General features: G+C 43.0%; 1 protein-coding gene across 7 annotated transcripts in view; it reads right to left on the bottom strand.

Moving 5' to 3' along the window:
* Window positions 1-26,614, bottom strand: part of DMTN (dematin actin binding protein) — a 1,900,252-nt gene that overhangs the window by 885,737 nt on the left and 987,901 nt on the right. For all 7 annotated transcript variants that reach the window (XM_044082941.1, XM_044082937.1, XM_044082938.1 and 4 more), the window contains one exon: window positions 18,570-18,647. In XM_044082941.1, coding sequence (XP_043938876.1) covers window positions 18,570-18,647 — 78 coding nt within the window. The remainder of the gene's footprint in view (window positions 1-18,569; window positions 18,648-26,614) is intronic.

Here is a 26,614-nt window from a genome sequence, read left to right as displayed (position 1 = left end):
GCATAAGCATGCTGTGCTCCGTGGTATGGAATAACTTGCCCCTTGTTCTCTGCCCTATACTTTTACCCTAAGAGTTGACCCAAGTTGTACAGTATTTGGGAACCTATGTGGACAGTGACCTAACTTTTGATCAACATGTCTGCTGTTGTAAGAAAGAACTTCTATATCGCATTGTTTATAAACAAAGGGATTGTGTCTAGATCTAGGGATGCCATTGCCCCCTTTACTCAGCCTTCATTAGGCCAGTCATTGAATGAATAATGCCCCTTTGGTATGTATCTGTCGAAATACATGCAACAATTGGAATGCCTGCAGATAAACCATACTAAAAGGATACAAGGCCCAAACATGTCCTACATGTTCCAAGTCAAAGCCATGTCATTGTAATCAGTATCCTACAGACTGCTGAGAGGTCACCTGCGTCTGGCGTACAAGGCATCATCTGATCCATTACTGATGGATTTACTGCACATCAGCAAGTCAAATGGCATCAGAAATACTCAGTCTAAGGATCTAAATCTCTTCTGCAACATCAGCAGAATAGTTTGGAGGGACAAGTATATCTCACAGAAGACACCTGTGCTGTTGAACAGACTCCCCAGCCACACAAAACAAAGTTCATCCCTGACCATATTCAAACACAACTTAGATCTATGGATGGGAATCAGAAAAAGTATCCTAGGACTACTCCTTGTACAACTAATGGACAGAAGCAGCACCTAAATACATTATCCCATGCATGGGACCCCTCAAATTATCTATGGTATGATCCCAGTTCTTCCCATTGAGATAATATATAATTATTGACCATAGGATAGGTAGGCCAATCTATAAACAAATAGGACAGGTTATTTCAAGCAAAAAAAGGGAAACTGACTATGGTTTAAGTGGCTTACAAGGGCAGCTAGCCTAGTACTTACCAATGAACCAACTCATCCACGCTCTGCTATCCACTTTCATGCTCTATTCCTTGCTTTACAAATAGAGCAACCTCGACTCTCCACAGTTTTACCTGCCACTGTCCACAAAAAGAAGAAAGTTGTCACAGAGTCTTTGGGTGGAAAGCTGGCTCCTGTTGTGCCTCAGCCACTAGTTGGTGACTCTGCTATGGTCATTTATTTCTTAGACCACTCATCTTTCCCCCCCAGTCATCTTGGTGTAGCATATGCAGCCACCAAAGACCAGGAATAGTCAATTCCCCTACAGCTGTAGGGATATCCTTGGTGGACAAGGGAGAACCACTCTTGTCTGTCTCAAGGGAAGAGGCAGGTGAAGATTCTTCACTCATCCCGAATAGCGAACCTGCTTCTGGGACAGCTTTTTCCAGACAGGTGCCCAGGAGAGGGGAACTTAGTGAAAAAACTTACAGTCTCCTGCTACTATTTCTATAGGCAGCAAAGATTTACTAGGAACTTACCGTTGCTTTTTCCTTGCTTGCTGTTTCTTCAGGCAAGAAAAGGAGTATTACCCATTTTTCTGGCATAGATTCTCAGTCAGTACAACAGGCATTTCAGTGGAGAGTTGTACCTCAGGAATTTATTCTCATTTAAAATACTGTGCGGAAGCCATGGTTCCAGATTTCCCTCCAGAAGATTAATAATTTTTAGAAACTTTATTTAACTCATTAAAGCAGTGTGTCACCTCCAGGTTTTTCTGCAGTTACACCCTACTTACACCTACAGGTATCATACATTGCTTCTTTATATTTCCATTAATAATTCCAAAACCATGCTACATACAACATACTGAAAAATTTCATCTTAAAGTTTGCACAATGGGAAATATAACTGTACTGATATTTGACATCTCTCTAATGCAGGTAAAGAGATATTAACTGTTGTTTATATAATATTTATTTATGTTGTCATAAATGTCATGTTTTTCTAAATATATTGACAAGCACGTAGTGCAGACAAAACTACTCACCCTCATATGAAAGCTCTCAACTGAATGAACAAAATGCTACTTGAAAGTATGTGTGCAACTTGAGTGGTTGCTGAGATATTGTAAGTTGTTCACAATCTATTACAAGCTTTATACTTATTATGTTTACTGATACTTATTTTATTTATTTATTTCACATTTGTTATCCAGGTTAGTCTGAGTTTGCAAACAAAGCCCCAGCAAACATAAGTAAAATAAAGTGACAATATACAAATATTAAATAACAATCACAACACAAAATAATTGTAAAAAATTAAAGGTTATTAACTATTTGCATTGCATTGTCAGTAAGCAACCCATTTTCAGTGGAGACCCAAGGGGAAAAAGCCCCAGCAAACATAAGCAAAGATAAACATACAGGACAAAAAACATTAAAAATAACACTGCAAATATGAAATTAATTATAAAGAGAAAAGCAAAAGAAAACATTATGAACATTAAGGGTTGCACTGATAGTAGTGGACTAAAATGTACTACATATGAGAGTAAAAATAAAAAGACAATCGTAAATCAAACGAAGGACAATGTATAGACATTGACAGGACATGGGGGAAAAGATAAATAGTGTGGAGAAAGGGAGGGGGCTATAGTAGTAAAGCTGAGGGTTTAGGAGGTTGGTTTAAGCAGAAGTTACTGACAGAGAAAGTTAGGAGAAGCAACAGGTTATACAGTGGGGGAGACCAAGACTACATGTGGACAAGGCAACGGCATCATTTTAAGTTGCAACAGGTTATACAGTGGGAGAGACTACGACTACATGTGGTCAAGGCAACGGCATCATTTCAAGTTGCAACAGGTTATACAGTGGGAGAGACTAAGACTACATGTGGTCAAGGCAACGGCATCATTTCAAGTTGCAACAGGTTATACAGTGGGGGAGACTAAGACTACATGTGGTCAAGGCAACGGCATCATTTCAAGTTGCAACAGGTTATACAGTGGGGGAGACCAAGACTACATGTGGTCAAGGCAACGGCATCATTTCAAGTTGCAACAGGTTATACAGTGGGGGAGACCAAGACTACATGTGGTCAAGGCAACGGCATCATTTCAAGTTGCAACAGGTTATACAGTGGGGGAGACCAAGACTACATGTGGTCAAGGCAACGGCATCATTTCAAGTTGCAACAGGTTACACAGTGGGGGAAACTAAGACTACATGTGGTCAAGGCAACGGCATCATTTCAAGTTGCAACAGGTTATACAGTGGGGGAAACTAAGACTACATGTGGTCAAGGCAACGGCATCATTTCAAGTTGCAACAGGTTATACAGTGGGGGAAACTAAGACTACATGTGGTCAAGACAACGGCATCATTTCAAGTTGCAACAGGTTATACAGTGGGAGAGACTAAGACTACATGTGGTCAAGGCAATGGCATCATTTCAAGTTGCAACAGGTTATACAGTGGGGGAGACTAAGACTACATGTGGTCAAGGCAACGGCATCATTTCAAGTTGCAACAGGTTATACAGTGGGGGAGACTAAGACTACATGTGGTCAAGGCAACGGCATCATTTCAAGATGCAACAGGTTATACAGTGGGGGAGACTAAGACTACATGTGGTCAAGGCAACGGCATCATTTCAAGTTGTAACAGGTTATACAGTGGGAGAGACTAAGACTACATGTGGTCAAGGCAACGGCATAATTTCAAGTTGCAACAGGTTATACAGTGGGGGAGACTAAGACTACATGTGGTCAAGGCAACGGCATAATTTCAAGTTGCAACAGGTTATACAGTGGGACAGACTAAGACTACATGTGGTCAAGGCAACGGCATAATTTCAAGTTGCAACAGGTTATACAGTGGGGGAGACTAAGACTACATGTGGTCAAGGCAACGGCATCATTTCAAGTTTAGTAGGTGGGATTTAAGCTCCTTGGGAAAGGAAAAGTTGGATCTAATATGGAGAGGGAGTTTGTTCCAATTTAGTGAGAAAGAGTGTTTGTAAAGTAGTTTGCCAATATTCCTTTTGGGTTTATAAACTGAGACTTATAAAATCAGTTTTAAGATCTAGAACCTAAAGAAGGTTGTCACTATAAAAACACTTTCTGTTGAAAAGTTTGCCTTTTACACATCTTTAGTAACCCATATTGTTCCAGAGTTATAAACATCTGTATGAAATCTGACTACTTAATTAGATTCTATCAAAAAGCTTTGGCTCTGCCCATTGGAAGTTACAGTGCAAATTTCTAGGGCTCCACTGGAGTGAATGAGTTGAGCTGAAGGAGGTGTTACAGTGGCAGCAGAATGAAATTCCTACAGTGCAGAACATGTACTATGATTTGTGACAGCTGGAAATGTCACAGCTATTCCTGTTGTGTTTCCTGCTCTACAAAATGTTTTACTGACGGTTTCTAGCTTACAATCTCCTGCTCTTAGATGTTTGACAGGTTATATGGGTACCTTGGACTCTAAAGCATTTATTTCCCAATCTTTAAAGCTGATCCCCCTGTGATTTTTTTATCCAAATCTGCTGCTGCTAAACAGCTTACTGCTAATAACCCCATTCCCTCTGACAAAGATGGGAAGGCTACAAATAAGTTAGAGAAGAAAATAAATTCCTCTAGTTACTGGACTTTTGTGATTTTAAACTGTCATGTTCACGTTAAAGATTTTTACTTTTATATTTTGAGAGCATGCAGAAGACAATAGGGTACCCTTTTTTCTGTTGTACAAAACATACATGGATATGTCTATCACACCTGCTTCTTAGGTGACAACACACATTTTAAATTGTGGCTATGATGTTACTGATTCTACCTCTGAAGCTGGTGCTTCTGGGTCACTGTTGAGAAGACTAGCTTGGCTTTGTTCTCAGAATCTTCACAAAGATATTAAAGCCGAAATTTTAAATTCTCCCATAGGTAAGTTTGTTTGGATCTTTTGCAGCCGAAAGGAAAGTTAATACAAGGCGTGACTCATATTTTTCAACCCTATTTTTCAAAGGATATAACAAATCTTCCTCTGCCTCAGCTATAAAAAGAAGTTATGTACTTACCATAAAGTTCCATCTGAGTAGTTAGACTTCATTTGTCATCAACCTGTGGGCTTCGGATCCGAGACGGCAGTTTCTCCAGCATCAGATCTGAGCACCAAGCTCCTCCCCTTACCCATAACACCACTGCATCTCCTTCCTTCCCTCAGATCGAGTTTGCCACCCAACATATGAGCCCAATCAGCAAAAAACCTGACCCACAAGCAAAGACAAGAGAGTCGCAAGGGTACGATCTCTTAGTCACTCAATTGAAAGAGCCCAATAACAAGGCCAGGGGGAAGGAGGGAGGGACGGTTGATGACAAATGAAGTTTAACTACTCAGATGGAACGTTATGGTAAGTACATAACTTTTTTATCTGAAGTCATTAACTTCATTTGGTCATCAACCTGTGGGAAAGAGTCCCCAGCTACCATAACCTTGGGAGGCCCTCATGGAAGGATATTCCAGAGTACCGCGGAGTCAAAGGATGCTCTCCCTCTGGAAACCATGTCCAATTTATAATGAGAAATTAAAGTATGAGATGAGGACCAAGTAGCCTCTGAACAAATATCGTCCAAGGATACTCTGGACCAAAAAGCAGCGGACGTACCCACAGACTTGGTAGAATGAGCATGAGCCCTCACTGGAATAGGCATACCTTCATCTTTGTAAACTTGCAGAATGCAAAGGGAAATCCATTTGGCAAAAGTCACCTTGGGAACTGGTTTACCTAGGAAAGGTCTGGCAAAGGACACAAATAATTGGTCAGACTTGCGAAAGGGCCTAGTCCTGTGTAAGTAGAAACGTAACTGCCTATGTACATCTAACAAATGTAGTTTGTATTCCCCCCTGTTCTGAAAATTTGGGAAAAAGACAGGTAGATTGATTGACTGATTGATATTTGATTCTGAAGCCACTTTAGGCAAAAAAGAAGGATTAGTCCGAAGTGAGACCCTGTCTTTATGAAAAATCATATAAGTGGGGTTTAACAGATAATGCTTGAAGTTCTGACACTCTCCTAGCTGAGGTAATAGCCACTAGGAAAGCCATTTTCCAAGACAAAAAAATTCAAGTCCACAGAGACAGCCGGTTCGAAAGGGCAGAGCAACTAACACCTGTAAAACTTAAGGTAAGATCCCAAGGAGGAGTACGGTCCTTAATCGGAGGCCTTAAAAGAAAGGTACCTTTAATAAAGGTTTTGCAGAGTCTGGAGGAAGCTAGAGACCCCATGTTTTCACCTACCTGGAAATTAGAAATGGCAGCCAGCTGAACTTTCACTGTAGAACAGCTGGCACCCTGCTGGAAACTGCGTGCTAAAAATTTAAGAACCGCTGGGACTAGAGCTGTAAAAGGATCTAAATCCCTCTGAGAATCCCAGATAGAAAAACGCTTCCATTTACTATGGTAAACTTTTCTGATAGACGACTTATGAGCTGCCACCAGAATATCTAACGGGAAGAAAGTCCAGGAGTCCTGGCAATCAATGGAACTGGAGCAACCAAGCCATGAGCTTCATACTGCCCAGGTCTGAAAGGGGAATCCCCAATGGGTGCTAAATAAGATCCAGGATCGGATCCAAGATCGAGCTACCAGATGAGACCACAGACAGGGAAACCAGATTTGGCGAGGCCAGAATGGGACAATGAGGATGACTCTGCTCCTCAATCGACGAGCCTTCTGTAAAAACTTTGTCATGAGAGGTAATGGAGGGTAAGCATAAAAAAGACCGGGGGGCCAAGCATGGACCGGAGCGTCTCTGGGGGGGGGGGGGTTCCCTTGAGGGGGGATCAGAGCAAAGAACTCGCTGCATTTCACGTTGGAAAGAGATGCGAAGAGATCGCAGCAAGGCCGACTCCACTTGAGGAAGATCTGCTCGGCTACATAAGGATTCAGAGACCACTCATAAGGCATTAGGATAGTCCTGCTCAATTTGTCCACCAGTATGTTGGACTGACCCAAAATGTGCGTTGCTATCAGAAAACGGTTGGTGGAGATCGCCCATTCCCACACTCTCATGGCCTCTGAACAAAGAGGGCAGGATCTGGTTCCTCCCTGTTTGTTGATGTACCACACCACCAACATATTGTCTGTCTGAATTGCAATAGTTCCCAGAGGAAGAAGGGCCTGCAATGCTAATAAGACCACCCTCATCTCCAGAACAATGATATGCAGATTGGTAATAGGGACCATGTGCCTTGGACTGCTCTGCCTAAGCAATGCCCCCCCCCCCCAGTCAGGAGGTGTCCATGGTCACCATGGCTTGGGGAAGGGCTAGAACAAAGGACCGTCCCTCTACTATCTCCGGAGAGTGTAGCCACCAGAGAAGGGACTTCGCTTATGTGAATCGGATGTGTCAATGGCTGATGCAATAAGGACCACTGGACTGCCAACATCCACTGCAGAACCCACATGTGAAGACAAGCACAAGGAATAAGAGTAATAGTGGCTGCCATGGATCCTAGGGCTCTTACCACCCCGGTTGGGGGATAGGGAGATTGAAGGATTGCGAAAACATGAATATTTAAGCTATGAACCCTCTCTGGAGTCGGAAAGACTTTGGATTGCAAGGTGTCTTTTCTCACCCCTATGTAGTCCAGGACCTGAATAGGCTCTAGAGAGGACTTGGCTATACTTACTGTGATGCCCAGCAAGTCTGACAACTTCCGGAAATAATCCCTGGCTTGACAGAGTAGATGCCTGGTGAGAGCGGCAAGGAGCCAATCGTCCAGGTACAGATAGACCTGTATGCCCTGAAGCCACAGGTGAGCCGCTACTGCTGCCATGACCTTGGTGAATACCCTGGGGGCTGTGGTGAGACCGAAGGGTAGGGCCCAGAACTGGTAGTGATTGTCCCCTAGCCAAAAGTGGAGGAACCTCCTGGAGCGTCTGTGCATCTTTATATGGTAGTACGCATCCTGGAGGTCTACTGAGTACATCCAGTCGTTTTCCTGCAGGTAAGGCAGGATGGATTGCAGGGTGACTATCCAGAACTTTTCTTTGGCAACTGACAGGTTTAGAGTGGAAATGTCGAGGATCGGCCTTAAGTCCCCCGTCTTTTTTGGCACCAAAAAGAACCTGGAATAGATGCCTGATCTAGACTGATCTGGGGGGAACAGGCTGGATGGCCCATTTGCTTAGCAGGTTTTGTACTTTGAGCGCTGCTGCATCCCGTTGTACGGATGGAACATCCGGGAGGTGCTTTAGGGGCAAGGGATGTGTCACAAAGGGAATTGTGTAACCTCTGGATATTATTTGGAGCACCCAAAGGTCTGTTGACACAGACTCCCACACTGTCAGGTGCATTGAAAAACGGCCCCCGACTGCCTCCAGAGCAGAGCAGTCGGGCATCCCCTCTGGGCTGCTGAGTGGGTCTATCTAAGAACGGTTCTCGGGATCCAAAGTTCTTCGGACCCCCCCGCCTCTGGGCTGGCATCTGTCTTTACCCCCTCTGCCCCTAAGGGAAAAGGAGTCCTGAATATCCTGGGAAAGTGGACTTATGCTTCAGCCACCTTTTGTATAAGGGCACTGAATTATATGGCCCATGTCACTAGACTTCAGCGTGACCTGATAAAAAGAGTACACTGGGTGTCCCCTGGAGTCCATGTCGCCAGAGGATAAACGCACATTCTCTACACGAATTGCCACTCTGAAAGCGGTTACCAACAAGTCCATGCTCCTCCTCTCTCATGCCACCGAAGGAGCGGCATGCATGGCTGGGTCCGGCATTGACATGAGGCGACATGCCTGGCTCCGGCTATGTAATTTTGTGGAACCCTTCAACCGCAGAACTCTCCTGAGCTAGTTCCTTCTCCGTGGCGGTGGCTACCACCATGGCATCCGTAGGGGAACCCTTGTCCCAGCTTGATCTTTCTACCGGGGGGCTCAAAATTTTATCTGGATGTTTTGGAATTGGCTCCACAGTATCCGGCTCTTTCCATGCCCTGGTGGTAATGAGTTCCACCAGGGGGTCCACAGGCGGGACGGGACACCCAAGAAGTAGATGGGCCTGTGTCGAATGCCTCCAGAAACACCGACTCATCCGAGGAAGGCTTGGGGGCAGACCAACCCCCTCCCCCGCTGAAGCAAGATCTCCATGATGTACATCCTCGGGGGGGGGTTGATCTGGGGAGCCTTCCCCTTCCTCCAAGTCGGTATCCTCCATGAGGGACTTGGGGGAGTCCAAGTGCCTTCTCTTGTATTTGCATTTGTGAGGAACCTCTTTGTTGGGACTCTCAGGAAAGGACTCACGAACAGGTTGTGGTTCCTCGAGGGGAACAGTCTGGGGCATGTCGAACACAGGCTGTCCCTGTATGGGGAGAATGGCAGAAGATGCACCCAGAAGAGAGGGGGTCGGGGCAGACTCCAAGGAGATGGCCAGGGGCCTAGATCCATTAGAGAGAACCCTCTCCACCACGTTAAATGCCAAGGGGGAGCAAGTCTTCCGAGCTACTGAAGCCGCTGAGACCCCAAGGAGTAGGTCGTGACCTGACAAAGTCAGAGCTGAAGGAGAAAAACCCAAACCCTCAGATCCGACACCCAGGCTACGAATCCGAGAGCTTGGATCCGATGCAGTCGACCCCGACACGCTCAAGGTAATGTCCGGCATTGAGGTAGACGGTACCATTGGCGCCAAACTCCTGACTTCAGAACCTCTTGGATCCAGGGACTCCGATAACAGAGAACAGATCGGAAAAGGAGAAATCGGGGCAAACAATGGTAGTGAGCTGCTACCTCCAGAGGGAGAGGGTGCTAGCAAGACCCCCATCTGAAGCTGGGTGCGAATAAACCTTCCCACCATCCTGTCCATGTCGCTTTCTGATAAACTCCTGGCTGACCTTGAAAAACCAACCAAAGCAGGCCAGGAAGTGTGGTGAACAGAGGCCGAACCTTCTCTGGCAACAGGGAGAACCTCGGAGAACGGAGCTGAGGGGATGACGGCCAGGTAACGACAGGTATCTTGGGAGGAGGACCCGCCAGATCCGAATGTTCCTGGGATTTCTTCCTTCCCTTTTCTCTCTCTCTCTCTCTCTCTCTTTATGTTTGTCTTTCCTAGACTCCCTTTCTCCAGGTCTATGGTCAGGATGGTGAGTCCATGCCTGGGAGGGAGGGGTGGACACAATAGAAGTTGTAGAAGCAGTCACAGCCGTGGCTGCAGACACAGTTGCAACAGAAGACGAAGAGGCGGCGGCAGCCTCCATATAGGGAAGAAGCCCTTTCAAAATCAACTTGGCCCTGCAGTCTTTCAGAGCCCTGGGATTAAACCCCACACATATGAAGCAGTCGGTGGACAAGTGAGCTGCTCCCAAACAAACAACACACAGAGTGTGGCCATCCGCAGGTGACAACGTATGGCCACACACTGCTTTTGTTTATCTGCCATACTCAAGCCCAATAGGTACAAGGTACCAAAGGCTGATAATCCAACCCAAACACTCGCACACACACTCAACCGTGAGGCAGGAAAGGGAAAGAAGGCCTGCACTAACTACACTAGCACAAAACTCTACTTTTCTACTTTTTTTTTATCTAACGGAGAAAGCGAAGGGGAGGTAAGGATAAAGGGAAAAAGAATACCCAAAAAACACCACACATACACACACACGGAAAAATACCCCAAAAACTGTTCTACCAGCCTGGAGCTTAAGGGATCACGTTCATAGGTTCATAGGTAGATACTAGGCTATCGGCCCAAGGGCCTGCGTAAGCCTAGCCAACAAGGTTCCCTGGCTTACGCCACCCAAGAAAGTTATTTTCCTGTGCCACTGTCGAGCAGAGACACAGAAGTGATCCCTGGGGTATATTTCCCATTTCCCATCCACTCATCAAGATTTTTCTTGAAGAGTGCTAATGAAGAACTTTGTTTGACATAGATGGGTAGCCTGTTCCAGAGTATGGGAAGTCTCTGGGACAGGAATCTATCCCTCCAGCATGTCCTGTTTATTGTGGCGACAAGGTTTAGGTCCCTAGAGTCTGTAGCTCGGAGGGATTGGGATTTCTTTAGGTGTAGCATGTCCAACAGCTCTGGGTTTGACATAGCTTTATATGTTAGGCAGAGATCAACTCGGAGTAGGCGATATGCGACGGAGTAAAGCTGGAGTTTTTTGAGGAGGTCAGTGTAGGGCATTTGTTTGAGGTCAGTAATCCTCTTTGTGAGGTACGTCTGTGGCCTTTCCAGCTGCTGCAGATGCCTTGTGAGGTACATTCAAAAAGGGGCGTTGTACTCTATAATGGGTCTAATGAGCATCGAGTAGAGGGGAACAATGACCTCTTTTTTCCTGGATGAGAACCCTTTTATGATGAGGTGTGCCACATAGAAGGACTTCCTGACTACTGCAGCAATGTGACTATCAAAGGAGAGACTACTGTCCACCTGGGTCCCAAGGTCTCTTATCACACATTCAGTGTTAAGTAGATTGCTGCCTATGTGGTAGTTAATGAGTACAGAGTTTTTACCAAAGGGGATGACACTGCACTTTTTGGCATTGAACATGAGGCCATGGCTCTAACACCAGGCATCTGTCTCAGCGAGGCCCTTCTGTAGGATGTCCACATCATTTGGGGACTTGACTAGTTTGCAGTCATCTGCAAACTTCGTTAGCCAGAGGCATTCTGCACTAGCCTGTACTTCAGAGAAGTAGATACCAAACAGGAGAGGTCCCGGGACGGAACCCTGTGGTACTCCACTTGTCACTGCTTTGAGGTCAGATTTGGAGTCTGCAACTTTTACAGTGTTGGTTCTGTCAGTGAGCCAGTTGGCAGCCCATCTTGTGACGTAGGGATTTATACCTAGTTTAGTGAGTTTAGCTATAATTCCAGAATGGGGGATGGTGTCGAAAGCCTTGGCAAGGTCAAGATAGGCTGTGTGAACCACCTTACCCTCATCTACGGCTTTGGTGACTGCCTCAAAGAAGGCGATCAGGTTCAGGAGGCATGATCTGCCTTTCACAAACCCGAACTGGGTGGGATCCAGAGTTTGGGGGTTACCAATGTCTTTGTTTATGAGTTCCATGATGATACGTTCCATGACCTTGCAGACCAGGCTCGTCAGGCTAATAGGTCGATAGTTCCCGGGATCAGTGGTGGCTCCCCCTTTGTGGAGTGGGATAACTGTTGCTGTGCACCATTCAGTGGGCACAAAGCCTGATGCAAGGCTATTATTGAACATGGTGCTTAAGTGGGGAGCCAGTTTGTTCTGAAGTTCATGTAAAACGCAGCCTGGGATGTTGTCTGGTCCCATGGATGCTGTGTTTTTGGCTTTAGAGAGTGCAGCTTTTACCTGCGTAGTTGTGATTACAGGGATTCTGCATTCTTCCTGTATAGATATGGGCCCTTTAGGGGGTGAGGGGGAGTAAAGTTAGCACGGAACCTATATGCCAGGATGTTGGCAATATCAGTTGGTTCTGTAATTATTATGCCGTTGTGCTGTAACTCAGAGCAGATCTGGGTGTTGCCATCGAGATTCTTGACATAGCTATAGAATGCTTTGTGGTTGTCCTTAGAATTAGTGGCGATTTTGTTTTCGTAGCTAGCTTTGAAGGATCTTATAAGGGATCTCAGCTTCTTACTGAGGCTGACCAGGGAGCTCCTCCACTTATGGGATTTTACTCTCTTTTGCAACAGTTTCCTCCTTCTGTTGCACAGTTTGTTTATGGCAGGGGACCACCAGATTGGCTTCCTTTTTTTGGAGGATAGCGTCTAGCTTCTGTTTGGGATAGCACGATCCATGCACTCGTGTAAGTGTTTATAGAGTGCATTTGTGTAGGATTCAGCAGTTGTAACTGTATTGTCCATCTGCATGGGTGTCATGAAGTTCACCACTTCTGTCTTAAGAAGCATGAAGTTGGCTTTGGAAAAATTATTTACCGTAGTTTCCTTAATGAGGGGTGGGGGCGGGATGTGGATATCAAGGGTAATTAGCTTATGGTCGGATCGGACCAATGAGGAGTTGACTTCAGGTGTGGAACACCGGTCACTCATGTTGGTAATGACTAGGTCTAAGATATTGTTGCCCCTGGTGGGGGTGTGGATAAGCTGATCCAGGGCACTGGAGTTTATGAATTCCAGAATGCGTTGAGCTAAGGAGTTGGTACACGGTTAGTTTTCCCAGTTAATGGTGGGGTAGTTGAAGTCGCCCATTATTAGGGTGTTTGGTTGAACCCTAACATTTTCCAGTACATCAAGAAAAGAGGAGTGGGAATCCTGGGGCATGATGGGAGATCTGTAGCAAGCTACAATTTGGATTGCAGTTTTGCCCAGAGTCAGTTGCACTTGGATAACCTCGGATGCATTATGTTGAGCTACTAGCCTGGAGGTGTGGATATCCTTAATGAATATGGACACACCTCCGCCTTTGGTGTTTCGGTCCAGGTTACATGGCCGAAAAGTGTGGTATGAGTTATAGCCTAGTAGCAGGGGTGCACTCTGGAGCCTTGAACCAGGTCTCAGTCACTGCATAGATATCGATGTTCTCCATTTTAAGGAGTGCCTCGAGTGAGTGCATTTTGAGATTTAGACTTCTAGCATTGAGTAGCATTACTCTCAGTTTTTGCTTGACTGTTCCTCTTATGGTGGTGAATTTGTTATTTGAACCTTGCCTACAAAAAAAGGCACTATAGGGGCAGCAAGAACCTTAGCCAGTATCCGGAATCCCAGGGGTGACAGGTGCAGGCCATCTCTGCAAAGCATCATGGTCTGTCGACCATGTCATCCCAAGCAGATAGATGCTGGATCCCCTTAGAATGACACCAGAAGCTTAGCCAATTGTTGAAGTCAATCATTTTGTCCTTGTATTGCGGTATCATTCTGGGCGATGGCAGAATGCTACTCAGGGCTAGGGTCATACCTGCCTGGGCTACAAGATCGGAGAGCTCTTCCATGTCCCTTTTCATGTAGTCCAGGGAAGGATGTCTCGGGTCATTCACACCAACATGGACAATGACAGAGTCATATTTGTACTTGTTGTGGAGTGACCTGAGTGCGTGGGTTATGTGGCAGATCCTGGCACCAGACAGGCAGCTGACAGTAACCTTCTCCTTGTTTAGCCTGGTGACTGGGACATCAGTGTGCTTGACTATAGAGTCACCTATGACTAGTGTGTTAGGTACGTTGTTTTGCCATATTGGCTGTGGTTGAGTGGCACACCGAGTCTGTGGGCTGTGTGTCATTTGGGTTGGGTTGGGGGATGGAGATTGCTTGCGTTTCTGCTTTGGAGGTCTCTGTTGCTTAGACAGATTATTATTGAGAGCCTCCGCGAATGTTTTTGTGTTACTTATGTGTGGATTTTGGTGGTGTAGATTTAGTGAGACTATGTGATGAGTATGGTGTGGTGCAAATGTTTACCTTCTCCTCATGACTGTCAAGTTCAGTCTTGGTGGGAGAGAGCTTTACCTCCAGTTTGGCTAGATAAGTGCATCTCTCACAGGTTGTAGTGTTTGGTGGTAGGAGGATAGGGTTGTCTGTGTACATGAGGCAATTTCTAGATTGCCTCAAGATGCCCAGATTCATCAGATAGACAGGAGAGAACACTGGGAGCTGACCCTTGGACATGCCTGAATAAAAAACTATTTTCCTCTAGATAAGTGAGGAAAGTGAGTACAAGAGCTGTTTTTCTCTAAGCAAGTGAGAAAAGTAAGTACAAAAACTGTTTTCCTCTAGGTAATGAGGAAGGTTGAGTGCTATAGTAATTAGTAGCTTATTTAGTGCTTACAAGTTCTGAACAAGTGCTGAGCATGTATAAGCAAATTTAAGTGCTAAAACTAAGAATCTGTATCTGCACTAGATGAGATGCAGGACAGAAACAAGTGCAAATGCAGGCTTTCAAATCAGAAAGTTGAGAGAGATGGAAGAGATTGCCCAAACGGCCAATAACTACAATTTCTGGGCCAGAGCCACTCCTTATGTGGTAGCAGGTTACCTAGTGCTTACCACTCCCACTGATAAGCTAGAAGGCTTCCCTCCAACACAGAAAGACTTGGGGGGCTCAGAAGCTTACATACAGTCCTGGATACAGCAAATCTGTATCTGGAACACTGGTTACAAGAAAGGTAGGAAACAGGCTTACAGTTTTTTTTGTTTGTTTTTTTTTTACAGAAAAGTAGCAAAAACTGTAGTAAAAACAATTCACATGCAGTGCAAGCTAGCACACTTGAGTATGTAACAATATTAGACCAAACACAGTTTAAAAAATGCAATTAAATTAAAAAGGACTAAACGCAAGTGCAGAAAGAGTTTATTGGGTAGAATGTGGTGAAGAGATGGGACTGGGGGAGTGTCCCAGATCAAATCTATGTTGTAGGTGAAACCGTGGCAAACGAGAGATGAGAGAAGGAAGGAGATGCAGTGGTGTTAAGGGTAAGGGGAGGAGCTTGGAGCTCGGATCTGTTGCTGGTGAAATTGCCGTCTCAGATCTGGTCCAGATCCGAAGCCCACAGGTTGATGACCAAATGAAGTTAACTACTTCAGATCAAATTTTCCTCTGCCTCAGCTTTTCTTCAATAAGATATTTAAGCAGGAAGGTGCCTGCAAACAGGATTTTCAAAAGCAATAGCAAAGAGGCTCCAAAAAGAAAAGCTTAAAATTAAATATATAAAATCAAGGACAGTCATCTCAGTCAGCAAGATTATTGGCCTAGATGCGTCTTCCTCTTCCCACCCTGGCAGCCTCTTCACCTCTCTGGGGCTTGACCTTCCTTTGTGGCACCAGATTGTTACAGATAGATGAACTAAGCATCTCTTCCCACCCTTTATGCATCAGTTGCTGGCCTAGGCTGTTACCTCTCTGCCACTTGGGCAAAGGCTTTTATTGAAGGATTTTCTGAAACCAAAATGGGAAGGCTCCCGGAGGCCTGTACTTGATGTTTCCTTTTTAAATATTTTTGCCAGAATTTCCAAGTTCAAAATGTTATCTTTTCAGTCCATTCTTCCTCTAATTCTCCCTCTAGCCTTTATAATAAGCTTGATTTAAAGGACACCTATCATAACATTCATTTTGGCAAGCGGTTCAGAAGTTTTTAATGTTTATTTTGAGCTTATATTAACAGTTTTCCATCTTACTCTGAACTTGGCACCACACCAAGGGTATTCATAAATTGTCTTGCTTCAGTCACTGCTTACTGCAAGCTCCAAGGAATTCACATTTTCCATATCAGGGCAATTCTTATCTTTGCAGACTACAGTTGTTTCAGTGGTGAAGAGTCTTTTAAAACTGTCCAGAATCTTCTACTCAATTTGGGGTTTCACATCAAACTTCATAAATCTTTCATCCCTTCCCACACAAGTATACTTCTGGGATGTTTACTAGATGTGGTCTTAGGGGATGTTTACTAGATGTGGCCCTAGGAAGAGCCTTTCTTCCTCCAGACAAAGTACAGATGGTTTAGCAATTCTTCCTGAGCATCACCAACCACATCCAGGCTTCTGCAAGGGAATTTCATAGGATTTTGGTATCCATGACACAAATGATTCTCATGACTCCTCTGATCAGACTACACGAGGAAAATAGAATGGTACCTCAGATAAGAATGGATTCAGCACCTACACAGATCCTAGTTCTGGGATTCATCAGTGGACAGATCAGATCACTTCCAATCCGGGTCTCTCACTCTCCCTTCTGACAACCATACAGTCTGTAACTATAGATGCAGCAGACTTGCTCTGGGGTGTAGTTTCCAAAGGGGGTAAAAATGCAAGCTCTGTGGAATCCTTCATACAGACAGTTGCACATAAATGTCAGAGAGATGTTGGCAGTCATAAATACTTTGAAAGCTTTAAATCATCTCTGGTCCCCATGATCTTTGCAAATGTACACAGAAAACACCACAGTAATGTAGTACATAAACAAACAAGGGGGTACCAGATCCAACTCTCTTTGCAGACTGGCTGTGATAGCCTGGGGAACAGTAACTCAGATCAGTTTAACTCTGCAGGCTTCATACATTCCATCAGCTTGCAGAAAAGCTCAGCAGGCACAGGACAGACCACAATTAATGGAAACTTCATCCTGGGGGTCTACCAACAATTTTTACACTAGTGGGGAACACCTCCAGTAGATCTGTTTGCTTCCTTTTACAACGGACAGCAAGAAAAAATTCTGCTCCAGGACCAAGACTCCTTACAAACAAGCCTGAAAGATTGATGCCTTCTCATACCCATTAAGAGAAATGTTCCTCTAATATTTTTCACTCTCTCCAATGACATCAGAGGTTTCCTGAAGATCCAAAAGAACTCTCCAAAAATTGTGGTGGTGAGGTGACTCCCTTTTGACTCGTGCAAGCTGATCAACTCTTTGTCTCCTATGATTTAAGAAGAAAGGGCAAAGTATACTATTTCCAGATGGTTCTCTCATGCTATCACCTTTTGTTATACACACCATAATAAGCCACTTTCAGGCAGGGCTACGGCTCATTCCACAAAGGCTTTGGCTTCTTTGCTGATTTTCTGGAAAGGGTTGGACTCCAGAAGTACTCTTACTACTTAGTCCTCTGTACACACCTTTTACATAGCACTATAAACTGGATTCCTTTTTCCGTGTCCAGAACAGGCTTTGTTAGGATCATTCTCCTGGGGCTCCTGGAGTCTTGGTTTATTGGCCTCCAACCTTGGTAAATTTTCTGAGCTATGGTCATTTTCCCATATAGCTGTGGCTACTGCAATAGCGATCTTTATCCTGATCTTAATATAACTGTGCAAGTAAATTTACCATAACAGTAGATATTCTAATAGATCACTGTTGCAGTAGCATCCACTCCATTCAGCCCCTTTACTTGTTTTTGGTTTTGTATTGCCAAGGTGTAGATGGTTTACTATCAAAATTTCAAAACGTACTCAGTTGATTGCACTATCGTCGAACATGGAAGTTCGAAAATGGTAATATCGATGTCAAAAAAACAATCTAGGAACGGGTTTTAACATGGGTCGAGGTAGGTGTTCAGTATTATTCCGAACTACAAACATCTCCCCTACCTCACCCATGTTAAAACCTGTTCCTAGATTTTTTTTTGACATCGATATTACCGTTTTCGAACTTCCGTGTTCGACGATAGTACAGTCGACGGAGTACGTTTCGACATTTTGATAGTAAACCGGTGTAGATATTTCACCCTTTTGTACATACTGTTGTGTTTGTTTTCTACAATTGCTCTGTCAGTGCTCCTGTCTCTCTCCTGGCCAAAAAAAAAAAACGTTCTCTGAAGCTTTTTGCACTCCTACTGTCTTTATATGGAGCTCCACTTGAGCCCCTAAAATTGCATATAGAAGGTGCCCTTTAAACTGGCCAGTCCACAGAGTGAAGGGACATATAGCTTAAGTTACTGCAACAGTGATCTATTAGAACATCTACTGTTATGGTAAATTTACTTACATGACTGTGCTTTCTTTAATAACCAGAAAAAAATGACAGGATTCAGATTAATTTATTAAAATGAATTTTTTTTTCAACAAAACAAGGATAGATAGCATAGTATTTTATTTTCCAACTTTTTTCTGCAGAAATGTTATTCTATTTCTTTGTTAGTCCAAGACTATTTAAATAAACAGCTACATCCATGTCTTTTTATCCCTCAGCGTTTCGGTATTTGCCACATATCTGAGTGACTTGTCTTGTATTTATATACTGAGTAATGCATGATATCTAAAACATTACCTACCACAATTGTAGAACCAGGGGAACCTGGTGCACTAGATCCATGGGAGGAGTAAACGGACCCAGGAGACGTTAGAGTTGGCTGGAAGAAAAGAGACATTTGTAAGAGTAATGAAAAACAGAAACAGTTAAAGAGTTATAACAATTACTGACTAGTGCATAATTTCTCCAAAGGCAGACCTAAAAATATGGATGCAATGCTTCAATATTAATAGTGAATTAAGCATTACATGTATCTTTAGACAATCATTAACAATGTTAACAGTAAGCGTACAGCTGGAATACTACCAGTATACTTTCTAATGGCAGTGAGGAATAAGAACTTTAGCTAGTGTACTTTGTAATGGCAGTGATATTTAAAGGTTTGAACGCTAATGATAGATGCTACAATTCATGAGAAATAAGAAATTGGTGCATTGAAGCATGTGATCATGATCTCCCTCAAACTGGTTTGCATAGTACATGCTGCATAATCAATGTTGAACTCATTTCTTCTTTGAGACACTGTGAAACATCTGCAATGTGTTAAGTTTGGTTATGCCAGTCAGAATATGTTTCAAAGCTCTTTAGGCATGTTGTTGTATATATAGTATGCTTAACTCCCATCACTAGCTCATCGTTAGATGCAGTGTGCTTAACTCCCATCACCATCTCAACATTAGATGTAGTACGCTTAACTCCCATCACCATCTCATCGTTAGATGTAGTACGCTTAACTCCCATCACCATCTCATCGTTAGATGTAGTACGCTTAACTCCCATCACCATCTCATCGTTAGATGTAGTACACTTAACTCCCATCACTATTTCATTAGATGCAGTATGCTTAACTCCCATCGCCATCTCATCATTAGATGTAGTACGCTTAAGTTACATCACTATCTCATCGTTAGATGTAGTACGCTTAACTGACATCACTATCGCATCGTTAGATGTAGTATGTTTAACTCCCATCACTATCTCATCGTTAGATGTAGTACGCTTAACTCCCATCACTATCTCATCGTTAGATGTAGTATGTTTACCGCCCGTGACCATCTCATCGTTAGATGTAGTACGCTTAACTCCCATCACTATCTCATCGTTAGATGTAGTATGTTTACCGCCCGTGACCATCTCATCGTTAGATGTAGTACGCTTAAGTTACATCACTATCTCATCGTTAGATGTAGTACGCTTAACTGACATCACTATCGCATCGTTAGATGTAGTATGTTTAACTCCCATCACTATCTCATCGTTAGATGTAGTACGCTTAACTCCCATCACTATTTCATTAGATGCAGTATGCTTAACTCCCATCACTTTTTCATTAGATGTAGTACGCTTAACTCCCATCACTAGCTCATCGTTAGATGCAGTGTGCTTAACTCCCATCACCATCTCAACATTAGATGTAGTACGCTTAACTCCCATCACCATTTCATCGTTAGATGCAGTGTGCTTAACTCCCATCACCATCTCATCATTAGATGCAGTACGCTTAACTCCCATCACTCTCATCGTTAGATATAGTATGCTTAACTCCCATCACTATCTCATCATTAGAGATAATATGCTTAACTCCCACCACCATCTCATCATTAGATGTAGTATGTTTGACTTCCATCACCATCTCATCGTTTGAAATGTAACCTCCTAGCCTTCTTCCACCCCATTTAACAGTACAGCATTAGGTTTTTGTGTGCGACAATCCCCTCCCGATCCCCCCACACTAGCCGTACATTAAATACAGAGCTCTTACCTAAGTATTCTATTTCTTACTTTCCACCTCTAAACTCTGAGGTGTACGGCAGCCCCCTACCTGTAAAACAATAAGGTGTGTCTAGCACAGGGTCCTCACACTTCTAGTCTCAGTTTTTACTGTTTTTGGAAGCAGTCATGCTACCTTAAGCCCACCTATCTTCTACTGCCATTGTCATGCATTTACAACACAGGTGGGTAAAAACATCTTCAGTTTCCCCCTTTTTATTTGCTGACAAACTACAAAAAGAGCTGCTCCCAACTCCTGCCATGGAGACTTACTCAGTGATTTTGTCTAGCATAATTTCTCTCCCTCATGTTTGAACTCACTGTTTATATTTATGTAATGTTTATGTCAAGGATAGAACTCACTCCCAACTCAAGACATAACTTAGGTTTAGGGAAGTCCCCCACCATCAAAGTCCAAGCTTTCCTATTGTTACTATTTTCTCTGCACTGCTAAGTTTAATAATGAATATAACAATCTAGTTTACTGTGCTTGTGACTGGTCCCACCACTAACTTAAAAAGGAGCGTAGTAGCATCATGTACATTTACAGACACTATAAGAGTATGTGCATTAAACTACTATGCCAGTATCACCAAATACATGAATACTCTCATGCTCAGTACTTTGGTAGGGCATCCCTGCACATCCACATCTGTATTAAAAGATGCAAAAGAAATGCAGGTCTGTAACAAAATGGCATAATTTGAAATGGTAAGAAATTTTAACTTTTAAATAATGTCATTGCTTAATAGCAACCTACCATGTTTGAGTGTGAGTAATGTAGAATTCCCCATGAATGGCACTGTTTAGTCAATTGGCTTTCACCCTTGTGACCAAACTATAGCAGTCATGAGTAAACTATACTCCAATCACACAAGAACATGGTAAACTGCGTAATTAATCCTTACGTTTGAGATAGTCCCCTCCTGTACCCCGCATCAGTGTGATATTGAAATAATGCTCGTGTCTGGGCCAGCACCCCTTCCACATCCTGGGCAGATATATTAATGCTCATCTCCAGGACTGCCCCCTACAACATCCTGGATATGCACATTAATTCCTGTGTCTAGGACTGCGCCTTCCACATCCTGGGCACTGACCCAATAGTCAAGGAGCCTCAATCCTCATCACTAGCACCAGTGACGGACATACACATTGGGGGGATAACAAGTACACACACAGTAAAGTACAACTTCCCTTAAGAGCACACAGAGATCACAGTCAGTCTGGGGCTGGTTTCTCTCTCTCTCTCTCTCTACAGATCCCAATAAGCCTCCCCACTGGCACAGATATAGAGTTAAGATCTCAGCCGACTGGCCAGGCTAAGACCTCCAGCACCCTCTCTGTCCAACCAATGCTTCTTGTCCTTGCCCAAGTAGCTGACACACACACACACACACACACACACACACACACACACACACACACACACACACACACACACACACACTGAGATTTGATTGATATATACACACACACACACACACCTGGGAAAGGCTGGCACAGGTTTACTAGCTATGCTCCCTACTGCCCAGACTATAAGGTAGTACCAGCTGCCACCATCTACCCTTACTTAGTTTTTAAGGCCCTTACCAAAGGGTGCCCAATCTTACTGTGTAATGTTACTGTTATCCAAATGGTAAGTGTGACCAAAATTTTCAAGGCTACTGGAGTGGCCTATACAGTGTCACCAAATACATATGTAAGTACTCTAAGAGCTTAAATATCTCTAAACAAACCAGCCACAATTAAAAGGTTTAAATATATTTAATAATAAATAATAAAACAACAAGCCAATACTCAGTAAGTCAGCACATTGACTACAGAGTTCAGAATCACAGAAAATATTTTAAAGCAACACTGCAGGACAGTCTCAAATAAATACATATAACATATAAACTAATATATACTATATTCCTATCTATATCTAAGAGTGATTAGTGTACCCTGATTACTTACTATAAAGCAAGGCAGGTGCTGATGAGAGGATGTTTCAAGGTCCAAATACAAAATACACAGTCTCTGAGAGAGTTCCCAAATTAAAATCAAAACAGTACTGCTGGGTCAGCTGGATGACATCACTTTTTGCCACCTGCCTTCAGTTCCCAGGCCATCAGAAACCAACATCTCTGTGTCAAAAATACCTCTCAGAAGTGCAGCTGCTAGGAAGTAACAGACACTAGGAAAACCCCTAGCTCTAGACACTGTGTCTGCCTGCTGCACTGAAACTAACTTTTTTATAGCACACAATAAAGCACTTAATTTCTACTTATTTTCTTAAAGTTTTGTAAGTTAACTCTGTATGTCCCAGCTTCTACCATTTGCACAGGCATATAGCTTACATACATTTCTGTTCTTTCCCAGTAGGATACACTGTGGTTACATTCTTGAAGCTCAGTGGATAACATAGTTCTCTTACATATGTAAGACAAGCATATGAATCATTGCACTATTTACAATGACATGATTATTTACAAAATCCCAGACAGCTGGGCTGGCAGTGTCACCTCTCTATACAAATCATATTAATATTTTCAAGTGACACAATTATTTATAAAATTCCAGATAGCTGGACTGGCAGTATTTCCCTGCTGTCACAGCCTCTGTCCACATCTGTCCCCTCTCACATCCTGGGTAGAAATATTAAGGTTTGTGTTTGGGTGACCCCCTTCTACAAACTGGGCAGAAATATTAATGTTTGTATCTGGGCGACCCCCTTCTCAACCTGGGCAGACATATTAGTGCTTGTGTTTAGGACTGACCCTCCTACATCCTGGATACGTACATTAATGCTTGTGTATAGGACTGCCTCCTCCCATATCCTGGGCAGACATAGTAATGCTTCTATCCAGGATTGCCCACTTCCACATCCTGGGTAGACATATTAATGCTTGTGCCTAGGACTACCCCCTCCCACATCCTGGATACATACATTACTGCTTGTATGTAGAACTGCCCCCTCCCATATCCTGGGCAAACATATTGTTTGTGTCTAGGAATGCCCATCCAGCATCCTGGATACATACATTAATTTAATTTGCAAACTACTATCCTACTTCTGTCTTGAGCTAATTGTTCTCATCATCTATTTTAAATGAATGTATATAACTGTATATGGTATTACTGTGTTTTCATCAGGGGGACGCATTGCCTCTCACCACTGACTGGGTGGCAGTGCCGAGTGCTTTACAGGTTTCAGAGCTGTAAAACATTCGATGCTCCAACACTATTTTTTACCCTGTAACTGGTAGTACCTTCCATAGATAAGGCTCCATACACTATAAAGAGTTATGACTGGGTCTCTTATCATAACTCACTCACATGTTCCGAACATTGATGGCTAGATTTACTTTAAAAGCAGAGAGAAGTTAAGTTTTCAAGGTAAATTTCTTAACATCTATGACTCAGACACATAAATGATTATAAATGTGAGACCAAGTTATAACTCTCCATGTAATCTACAGTCTTCGGTATGCGTTTCTTTTGTTTTATACAAAATATAGCTTTCAATGATGCTTAACTGTACAAAGATGATATATTAAACACCGTGCACTGTTCTGCCTCATGACAAGAACTGTGAATATTATAGTAAAATGCACACAGCCTAAGAAATTTCTGTTGAAACACCAAGGAAGTAGAAAGGTGCACCTTGGAACCATAACATACGGACGTGCAGAAAACTGGTGAGCACATCCCTTCCCAAAAAATCCTGTGTGTAGAAAGAACATGTCAACCGTGCATGAAGGAGGCAGGTCACAGAAGAAACATCTCCAATTCCAAAATGTGTTGCTGTGAGCAGATATTAATACCCAATCAAATTGCAACAAAAACACATCTCCACAGCTGAGAATTTGATGCATGACAGGGCCTTGAGTGTGTTGAGAGCATGGAACTAATACACTGAGTGGAGTTCAGCATTCCGAAGGAAGGGAATTTATCAATATATGCACCAATCTCAGACTGCAATATATAGGATAGCCTGCTATCATAATTCTAGCATGTCACCCTTTTACTGGGTGCATGTCAGGATATTTAATTCAGTGAACAAAAGCAAACACTGTAAGATGTCCTAAATTATACAAATACACTCATTTAAATATAAAGAATAAAACTTTTGCAAGAATACATTTAGTTTTGATATAAAAAATATGAGTGATTTAATCAACAAGATATGAATACCTCCTAAGAAATGGTCAGTTGAAGTAATAAACACTAGTGGATCTGCTAGCCCGCTGGTGAAGGGGCAGGTTCACTGCTTGCAATGCTGGTGACCTGGGAAGCTCAGGGGTAGTGTAGTGTCTAGACTTGAGCAGCCAGCAGCCTCTTTATCTACCTCAGTGGGACAGCATGGAGTTCTGCGTCCCACTGCTGCTATCTAGCAGACACTGTCTCTTACAATGCATGCGTACTCAGAATAGGAGGGTGGGAGTCAATGCATCATAAGTGTAGGGGGTGACTCAAAACATTGGCTGCTGGGCTGCAAGCCCCTCCAGTGAAAAGAAAAAGGAAAGTATTTATTTGTCTGTTATTTGACTTTTTTAACAAGTTCCACTAAAAGTTGCAGCTATGAAACAGTGAGTTCTGAGAATGTCAGAGTGACAGGGGAAAAAAGAAAAGAAAATGTGTTTACTGCACTTGTCATCCTGTTTATTGAAATGGCTTGGCATTACAATACTTCATCCTGCCTTTTACACTGATAACATAGATGAGCGGATGCTTTATGAAGCAGCTGTTTATACTGGCTCAGGCTGATTCAGGTGACTGAGGCAGCCTGAATCTGACTGAAAGATGAAAGCAATGTGTGCGTCTAATCAGAACATGTAAGGGTTTAAGTATCTTCCTAGAACCCTGTGTGCTACTTTGGAAAGTAAAGATTCTTTATTTTATTTGCATGTGGTGTGTGTGTGTGTATAATATGTGCATGTCTGTATATGTGAGGTGCACACTTCACAGGTTCACAGGTGTGTACTAGGCTAATGGCCCTGGGGCCTTTACAAGCCTAGCCATAGGATTACCCTGGCATAGTGCCACCTGACCTTAGTTCCCCGGTGTTACTCTCAACAACCCCTGAGATTGCAGTGTGTCTGATTTTGCCACATATTTTCATCTGTTTTCCTTAACTTTTTTAAGTTTATGTTTGGTAAACTGGCAAATCAGTAAGAATTGCAATCAATAAATGATGGGATGTCCTTTTTTTCAGACGTAATAGAACTCAGGAAAAGGCATGCTAGTTCAAAGCCTGCTGTTCAAGTAACTTTCTAAGTTAAGGGCAATTTCTGCCCCTGCTTTTGGTCCTTTGTCCCAATTAATTTTTAGCTTTCTTCTCAATTAAGTTAGGGGACCGCTTTGCATTGCATACTGTATTCTGACAACAGTAAGCTGAGAAGATACAATCCTTTCTGGCAGTTATTTATGTATTTATTCATGTATTTGATCACAAACATCTGAAGTGTGCAGTCAACAGTTTTACAAGTGGCAATAACTGATAGTCGCATCTTTTTGTTTATATGTAATAAAATAAATCATTGTGGGAGATTATTAATTTTATTTCATCTTACAAGTTTTATATAGTTAAAACAATGTGCCTTAATTTGCAGGGTAGAGGAGTTGGTAAGTAGCCATTATACTAGGTTTGCAGCATCACTATGCATTCATATACCCCGATGGGATACTTAATTGTGGCTATTTTAATACAATCAGACTTCTGTGGTGTGCACAGTCAATAAAGGGGCTGTACCCGATGACTAAGGAGGTTGTCTGTGATGAAAATGAATGCACAGGTGGGGGAGGAATTGGACTGTATCTGGAGGAAAGTTCAACATATATTTTTCTTTCCATAACAGATCGTCAGCATAATACACAACAAGTTACTGCCTATGGCAGTCTGGGAAGGATGAGTGTAATAGCAACTGATAATTTGGCAGAGTGATGCAGTGAATAGCACTGCTGCCTGACAACACTTGGTTCTCTGGCTAAGTTTTTGGTTGTGATTCCTTCTGTGTGGGATCTGAAAATAATCACTGTCTTTGTGTAGGTTTTGATTCAGGTACTCTTGTTTCCATCCCCAGACCCCCAAGTGTATGATGCAATTCTGTACCTATTTGTGATTTTAGTTTTATATCAGTGTAACACCAGAGAGCACAAATAATGTAGCTATCCTTTCTGGAAGGTTAGAGAAGCAGGTATTATTCCCAGATAGGATTTATATATCGTTGCAAGCATATGTCATCTGTCTGTATTAGGAACTACTATATTGTTAGCTTTAAACATTAAGCATCAGACACTATGTATTTTTCC

This window comes from Protopterus annectens, chromosome 9.part0 (genome assembly GCF_019279795.1).
Source record: "Protopterus annectens isolate FY-2018-M chromosome 9.part0, PAN1.0, whole genome shotgun sequence".
NCBI lineage: Eukaryota > Metazoa > Chordata > Ceratodontiformes > Protopteridae > Protopterus > Protopterus annectens.
The sequence above is the reverse complement of the archived record's forward strand: the minus strand, read 5'-3'. Positions and strand labels throughout refer to the sequence as shown.